This window comes from Podarcis muralis, chromosome 4 (genome assembly GCF_964188315.1).
Source record: "Podarcis muralis chromosome 4, rPodMur119.hap1.1, whole genome shotgun sequence".
Classification (NCBI taxonomy): Eukaryota; Metazoa; Chordata; class Lepidosauria; order Squamata; family Lacertidae; genus Podarcis; species Podarcis muralis.
Window position 1 is genome coordinate 73,603,114 of NC_135658.1, and position 8,805 is coordinate 73,611,918.

Below are 8,805 nucleotides of genomic sequence, written 5' to 3' on the forward strand. Positions count from 1 at the left end.
ACAGTGCAATACAATGGGTGTATCGTATCTTGTAAAACAAGGCTCCATTCCAGCCTTGCAAAAGTCAGTGCTTTCTGCTCACACACCCCTTCCCATCCTCCACTCAGACAAGCAAGAGCTATTATCCTAGTTCAGTGACTGATTCCAGCTAGGAGGATTTGGAGGCAGTTGGGTGTGGAGGGACTGATTCTAGCAGTCAAGTAGGGCCAGAGAGAGATGCGGACTGAAGTGGAGTGTGGGCCTAGGGAGATTCCTGAGGGCCAGATAGAAAGGTCTGGAGGGCTGTAATTCCTGGAGAAAGTCTGGAGGAGGTTCCTGAGGGCCAGATAGAAAGGTCTGGAAGCCCCATAACCAAGATCCCCCCCTACCCCTGAGCTAGGATATAATATGTACGCTATCAACTATCAAGGAGGGAATAGTGAATTCAGTCAAGAATGCGCCATAGAAAGGCCCAAACAGAAGATACTGACTAAATAAAACAAATATACAACAATAAAAACCATGGTTAAAATCAAAACAAAATGAGCAGCATCTATAACAAATAATGCCCCTCCTCCAAGTCAATTCCAGCTATGATCCAAATGCCCGGATGAACAACAACAACAACAACAACAACAACAACAACAAAAAGCATTTAGTCTTCATTTAAATATTTATGCTTTGGGGACAAACCTGATATCACCTGGGAGGAAGTTCTTCTGCATGTGGGGATGCCACCACAGATAAGATACAGACCATTTTTTAAAACAATATCTAATGATAGTGAATGGGCGTTGGGTCTTCAGAAGCTACATGACAGCACCACATGCTAGAGAAGGAAATGAAGGAGCCAGACATGGGTGGACCACAAGGAACATCTACGCTGCATCATAAAGGCATTTCAGCTTATACCAAGCTATATGCACAACTTTATTACCCATATCCATATCTGTGTGTGCACATCAATCTGCACATGTATCTATGTGCCCAGTAATACCCCCTCTACTGAAGCAACTGGCAAATATTCAAGGTCAGAGGGGGGCTATTGGGTTGTTCTTGTTTCCATGTTTATTATGTATTTTGTGTTTTTATATTGTGTTTTTATGTTGTGAACCACCCTGAGACCTGTGGGTATCGGGCGGTAAACACATTTAACAAATAAAATTAATAATAATGTCAATAGCCTACAAATGTTGGCAACTGGTTGGTCAGAGCATTAAAGGCTAACATTTGAGACTTTGAAAAAATTCCTTGCAGTAGCACCTTAAAGACCAACTAAGTTAGTTCTTGGTATGAGCTTTCGTGTGCATGCACACTTCCTCAGATACACTGATGACACACTTCTGAAGAAGTGTGCATGCACACGAAAGCTCATACCAAGAACTAACTTAGTTGGTCTTTAAGGTGCTACTGCAAGGAATTTTTTTTGTTTTGACTATGGCAGACCAACACGGCTACCCATCTGTAATTTGAGACTTTGGTTTTGGTTCAGTTTTGGGACTGCAATTTATATGAAGGACAGCAAACCTTGTCATATCTGACTATAAAGATGTTGCTGTGTGCATCAGCACAACCCATTATGTGGGTCATCAGATCAACTTAATGCATTTCTAGAGGAACAGGTTGCCCAAAGAGTTTAACTCATTCCAGATCTAGGTCAAGATCTCGAGGATGATGCCAAATTTAAGCCAAAGTCTGCCTGCCTCCAGACATTATTTTATAAAGCGTGTTCTCCCTTGTGGAGAGCACATGTTGCGGTGGGGGCTGACGAGACACCTCACTGTTGCTGGGCAAAAGAGTTTGGCCATCTTTTAAGCAGGGGTGGGCTGTTGCTGGGGAAATTTATATGTTGCCATTTATTGATTGACAGCCCTATTTGTTAAATACATTGCATGCAGCGACGAACTTCCTCTTTTCGTTGCGTGCTTCGGATCACCCGCCCTCCCTCCCTAATGTTAGGCTGTTTGCTTGACCTTGTTATGCGTGTCATGGGGTCGTCTGCTTTTGGGGCAGGGGCCCGCTAGGAATTTTGTCCATTTGGCAGATTGGCTGGTGCCATTTGGTTTTTGCCTACTGCGTAGCAATTCGTCACAACTTGTAATGTTGCGGTTAGGCATTGGTTTGGGAATTGGTTGGTGGAGGGGTATGGATTTGGATGTGCCTGCCCCTCCAAAATGCTGCTGCAAGGGTTTTACATTAAAGGAACCCAGGGGCTCACCATGCTTTTGTCCGAAACCCCCTGGCAAGGGGCTAGGGCCACACAAGAGCCCCTGGGAGCATTCTGGGGAGAGGTGAGGCATGGTTCCCAATCCCATCTCTTTCCCCAGGTGACTTACCCTTTCTGACTTTGCAGGGGGTGCGAATGTCAGAGCTGTCCCTGTGCGGGGTCACTTAGTCGCTGCCAATGCCTAAGCAACCACTCACATTGCTGTAATTTTAATAAAGTTGTGGCCAAAATTATGCCCAAAACAAAAATTTAAGTGTCATTGTGTTTTTATTTGGGGTGTCTTGGGGACCTCGATGCACAAAGTTTAAATGATGTGAAAGGGACAAACATTAACTTCCTACCTTAGAGTATACAGGATCTTCCCATCATTCCATATTCTCAGGAGCTGATTAGGTGTAGTAATCCAATGAGCTTCTGCAGTTTTAGAATTCCTGAAGATAGTATCTGGGATCCATATTAACCCAACCATATTGCTGTTCAGGGTGAGACTTCTTTTCATGGTGCTGTTAAAACGAAGGCGGCTGTCAGTCCATGTCTGAGCAAAAAAAATATCAATTTGGTATTCCTGCAATGAAAGCAGATTAGAACTAATTATTTACAATTGAAAATAGCAGATCACCAGTTTGTAAATATATTAACATTTCACTTAAAACAATCCTTTATTTCTGCCCCCCCCATTCCAAAAATAAAGAGGTAATATACTTGGGTTAACTTGTACCACAGCTTTATCAATAGATAACAATAACCTGCAAAAAAATGCTGAAAGACTGAGTGCAAACTGGTTTTGTCTGAAAGTAGAAGCTGCCTCACAACCTCTCTCTACTTTCTCAATTGAGGGTGGGCTTGATTCTGCAGTATTCTGGAGGGGGGAGACCACAATTTGCATTACACATACAAACACCCACTTCCAGTGGCCGCCATATAAGTATTATATCACTGTAACTGTTCCGTTCTCAAGATTGCCTTGTTCCTTAGTATTCCCAAAAGGAACCATGGCAGCTGGATTGTACCAATAGATCATGTTTTCCATTTGTAGTTATAATCAGTGCTTTTTTTCTTTAAAAAAATGTTTAGGGGTACTCTCATTTTGACTCAAGAAAATCACCATTTTATAGTTCAAATCGGGAAAAATAAATACAATAAATGGACAAAAGTACAAGGATTCACAAAATGTTTAGGGGTGTGCATACCCCTGCGTCCCCCCAGGGAAAAAAAGCACTGGTTATAATGCTTTCTGGTGATTCCCCTGTTGTGGGAACCATTATTTGAAAACATGTTAAGATATGTTTACAAGAGTTCACTCAATGTTCCTGCTGTAGAACCTTCATTTGTTGAAGTGGTGCTTTGGGGAGAAGGCCAGTTTACTGGATTATTTCTCCTGATTCTAAAACTGCCAAAGCACCTATCTGTGCACAGTGTAATCCTCACGACTCCTCTGTTCAAGAAACGCTGCCGTGCAGTGCAAAATATTTAAGAAACATTTTAATTTGTGGTCTTGAACATCCCCTCTGCCCTTTTTGCATGTATGCATGCACACAAACACATTATAAAACACAGAACCCCTTGGAAGCAAAATAAGGAGTATAATTCATGAGGAGAAAGATTATGCGAACTTAATAATAATTTCTTTATTTCTAAAAAATACAGTTGGCAATAAAACACATAGAAATGCTCCTTCCCATCACTAATTACCTGGCTGACATTAGAGGTAATAGCAATGTTCTCTCCAACTCCCCCAAATTACAAAAGTTACCATCTGTTGTCATAGTAACTCTCCCCCCCCCTTCTATCACAGCAACAGTTTCCTCAGTTGCTATAGAAACATATTACAACAGGTTCCTCTTTACAATACTGCCACTGTTCTTTCTCCATACTGAAGAATCTGGTCCTTGCCACTGATGACTATCTCTGTACATGACACTGGAATCTCCTAGAAGTGTGCCTTGTGCAAATTTATCACACAGTGGACTGCCCAGTTAGCCTGTACCAGTGCTGCAGTTATAGTATGTCTCTATATGTCTCTAGTATACATTTTATGCCTGTTTTAAGACCATTTCACTCCAAATCAATCATGAGACTTGCAACATGGTTTTCTAACTACTGGATCAATATAATTTACATTAAAAAAATAAGGATATTTTGCACACAATTGTTCAGTAAGACTAGAAGAGCAAACTCAGGTTGCGCAATTAAAGGGCAACCTGCTTCAGAAAGCAAAGCAAAACAAAACAGAACCATAAGGAAAGTGATGGATAGATAAAGAGGAAAGTATAGTCTCCTTTCAAACAAATTAGAATTGGTCAGTGAATGGGTCAATGCCACATAACTTCCACGCAAACTTTCTGTGAACAAATCAGGATGAATGCTCAATATTCAGATAATCTAGATTAGGTTCAATAAATAGCTATTACCAACATCATAGCATCCCAATTAAAAAACTCCAAATGATTGCTGAGAATAAGAGAACCCTGGTGGTTTTAAGAGTGCAATCCTAATCAGCAGACTGATTGGCTGGAAGGTGTTTGAATGCGGCAGAAGTGCCCCTCTGCCAAATCCACCACAGAGGATGCTGCTACACCTGTGGAAAGTCAGAAGAAAGCACTGGTGCAGCTTAAAATTGGCTGCTTGCCAGCTCTGAATTCACAACTAAGTAACTTTGTACTAATGGTGCAACTGCTTGAATTGATTCTATCTCTACCCATTATGGCCTTGTGTCTTGCAGCCCTCCAGCTCTAATCAAATGCAAACACGGAAGGTAAATGTAAATTTAATCAGCAGTCAGAAATTGTCCAGATTTACCCATTAGTCAAACCTCTTGAGAAAATAAAAAAAATCAACTCTAAGAACGTCTTCATGTTTCAGTTGTATTTGGTAATTAAAGTGCTTTCCTTTTGCCCTTGTAAGGGAAGCAGCATACTTTGGCCCAGTATTTGTGGCTGCAGCATGGAGTCTATTATGGCTGTCAGAGACCATTATTCCCTATCAATGCTTCAAAATGCTCTCTGTTGCTCTGACAGATCTCAGGGGCAACTTTAGATATGAGGCAACACACCTCTTCAAATGGCAGTTCCTGGCACTACATGAAAGCTCTCTCAGAACTCTGTTAATTTATTTATTATTATTATTTAAGAAACATAATCACGGGTGAGATAATGGGTAACTTTTGAAGATAACTCAAGCATTCACCCATTCCTCATGGTAACAGAAGGTGGTCCCATACCTTAGCAGAAGAAATAATGAGGGTTACCTCTGAGAAATCTAACTGAATTTCCCCTGCCTTCCCTAAGAATATTGCCTGAGGAGAAACTCCCAAAGATGTTCAGAGCATCATTTACCCCCCAAGGAGGCTTTCTGACACCTGCCACTCACTTTCCCTTCTTCAAGGTGAGGTTTCACTTTTCCCTTTGTTGAAGGGAAGGGATAGCACAAGTCAAGCTCAAGGCTGAAGGAACGGGGGCGTCTGATCAAGGTGAAGTTTGCCCACTATGCTTTCCACTCTTGTAATTCATTTGAGCAAAAGTGCTCACATAGCCAAGTAACCCTACTTGGATTTCCGACCCTATCCCCAACTCTAACTTTGGAAACCTCGCTCAGGTTGGTCTAATTGACAGCACACTGTTAGCCCAGGCCTCACACATGCACTCTGCTATTTGTCCTGGAAACTCACCCCCAGTTCTGATGGTAGTTTCCTAGTCGCATTTTAAAGATCAGCCAAGAGGACTTCCCTTCGTAATGGCACCTCTGCACTAACTCTCCACAGCAAGGACTCACAGAAAGGTGTCCCTTCTGGCTGCCTTCCAGTAATGAAATCCCCATCCCTGGGAAACTTGCCAAATGGGATCCATATTTAATGCAATGATTTAACAGCATTTTAACAGCATACTTCATATTGAATGTAACTTGTACCAAGCTTCTGAGATTAGGTAATGCAATAAATAGAGAGGTGAAGTTCAGTGGCCCGCTATTAAAATCTTTGCAATTCTAAAACGACTAGATGGTTCTAAAAAGGTTAGACAGCAGATATGTACATGCGGCATTTAATTCCAGAATCAATGGAGACTGAGTACTTGTTTTTTCTACATAGCCCACACCCAATGAAGATCCATTGCATTTTTTTTTGTCCCGAACAGCTCATTGGAGATTAATTCTGCATTAGGTTGCGGTGTGTCTATTTAAAAACCAATGAAAATTGATGCAGCTGGATCCAGCAACTGCCCAGTGATGTTGCGAGTAGGCATACAGTATGTCAAGATCACAATTACCACTTCCTTATTCTTTCACCTGGGGTATGTGAAGGGAGGAAAAGGCGCTGTGGGTTAAACCACAGAGCCTAGGACTTGCCGATCAGAAGGTCGGCGGTTCGAATCCCCGTGACGGGGTGAGCTCCCATTGCTCGGTCCCTGCTCCTGCCAACCTAGCAGTTCAAAAGCATGTCAAAGTGCAAGTAGATAAATAGGTACCGCTCTGGCGGGAAGGTAAACGGTGTTTCAGTGTGCTGCTCTGGTTCTCCAGAAGTGGCTTAGTCATGCTGGCCACATGACCTGGAAGCTGTACACCGGTTCCCTCGGCCAATAAAGCAAGATGAGCACCAGAACCCCAGAGTCGGCCACGACTGGACCTAATGGTCAGGGGTCCCTTTACCTAACCTGATCAAGGGGACTTTTCAAATGTGTCCCAAGTGACCACACCCACCCTTATAGAAGGCAGGATCTAGAAGTCACAGAATCATAGATTTTGACGGGACTCTGAGCATCATCTAGTTCAACCCCCTGCAATGCAGAAATATGCAACTGGATCAAACCCGCAACCATGGCGTTATCAGCACCAGGCTCTTAACCAACTGAGCTACCGGTCAATCTAGACTGAAAGCAGCACATTGAAGATGAGCGTGAACTCTTTTGGAATGAGAAAAAACTGCATTGTTGTGTGACAAATGGGATAGCGGGGACACAGCCTGAAAATACAACTAACAGGTTGCTTTTGACAATCTCTGCAGGGTGAACAGATTCAAAGGACAACAAGAGTCCTGGGTTTCAAACAGATCCTGAGAAAATGAAGTTTCAGTAAATGGAAAAATCTCATCCCTGCAACTGTTAAGGGAGCAGGGGCCCTGTTCTCTTTTGCATCTGGTGGTCACCCTTGAACTTTGCTAGCTATAGGAATCTGACCTCATGCACCGTACTAGTATTACACTTAGGCGTCTCTGCTTGAGGATATCGATGCCTGTGGAGCAATAACTGGTGTTGGGCCAGTAGGCTGCTCATTGGGCTAATTATTTGGGGAATATTTTTCTCCTATCACATTAATTTTGTTTAAGCCATTTGTCCTCTGATGTCTTTGATTTGAGGATTAGCATGCAGCATCAATGTACAGTCCAAACAGAAACAGCTCCAAATACTGTTAGTGGTGGTAGTGAAGGATTAGAATGGGAGGTTGGTGCAATCTTCTATCAAGATGATAACATACCACCTTGCAAGCCAACCAACCGAATTATCAGGATGAAAAACAATCAAATCAAAGCCAGTGATTAAAGCCAAGCACCTGTTGTCCCAAATGAGAACTAGAAATATACTAATACATTGCAAAATCAGCTCTGCGCCTTTCAGAGACTTGAATTTAGTGTCTCATCACAGATGGGCAACATCTCCTTACAAAAGCAGTTTGATAAAAGCCATACAAGCGTTATCTGCATAAGAATCTGATTTTTAAAACGACCAGAAAAATTTAAAATTGTGAACAGTAGAGGCTCAAATTCAGCTCAAATCCACTATATCTACAGTCCCATATTCACTTGCTTGAGAGGAAGCCTTGTTAAACTAAATGTAACTTACTCTTGATCAGGCACATATAGGATTGTGTTCAGATGTTCATTTAGCTCACTATCAGCTACAGAACTATTAGTTCACTGTGAGCTGAATATTTGCTTTTGTACACCCATGTCATTCAAATACATTAATTATCCTTTCCACACAAAAAGAAGGGGTTCTCTAATTTTTTTTATTAATAAGTATCAACAATATTTTTCTCTAACCATACCTAACAACTTTGCCTCCAGTAGCTTCAGCAGCCTTGTCTCCATATTAAAGAATAAAAAATCTTTTTGTCTTTGTTCACATAAGGGTGTCTCCACTGTGGTCATATGTTAAAATAATATTTTGTAGTTATTTACTTATTGTGTATTCATTAATTCACATCCAGTTCCATATCTTCCAGTCCTATTTCTTGTTGCATTTGCTGTGGTTTTCCATCTTTTGTTGTTGTTGTTAAAAAAACCCCCTCTCTTCCATTTATGCTCCTTCCACTCTTTTCCCAAGAAAAGCTTGGTAGCTTTTCCCTCTGAATTTACTGTAATCCAAATTGTACACAGAGTCCTTTCTCTCTCAACTTTAACTCTGTCTGTGTTGTAGTCCTGTGCTGCCAGTCACAGCAGAGCTCTGTGGAGGGAGAAGCCAGCCAACCACCTAAGTCTCAGGGAGGTACTTGCCTGGAGGCAGAGTCCGTATAAAAGGTCCAGTTCTAAGGTCAGGAGTATCTCAGTTCATGTAGTCAGATGATCCAGGAGTCAAGAAAGCCAAGGGTCCAAGGTCACAAGAAGCAAG

General features: G+C 41.9%; 1 protein-coding gene across 1 annotated transcript in view; it reads right to left on the bottom strand.

The window, feature by feature from the left end:
- The window catches only part of GABRG3 (gamma-aminobutyric acid type A receptor subunit gamma3), a 305,700-nt gene that overhangs the window by 123,762 nt on the left and 173,133 nt on the right, over window positions 1–8,805 (bottom strand). The window contains exon 4 of the mRNA XM_028727830.2: window positions 2,548–2,771. Within this exon, the coding sequence (XP_028583663.1) occupies window positions 2,548–2,771 (224 nt within the window). The remainder of the gene's footprint in view (window positions 1–2,547; window positions 2,772–8,805) is intronic.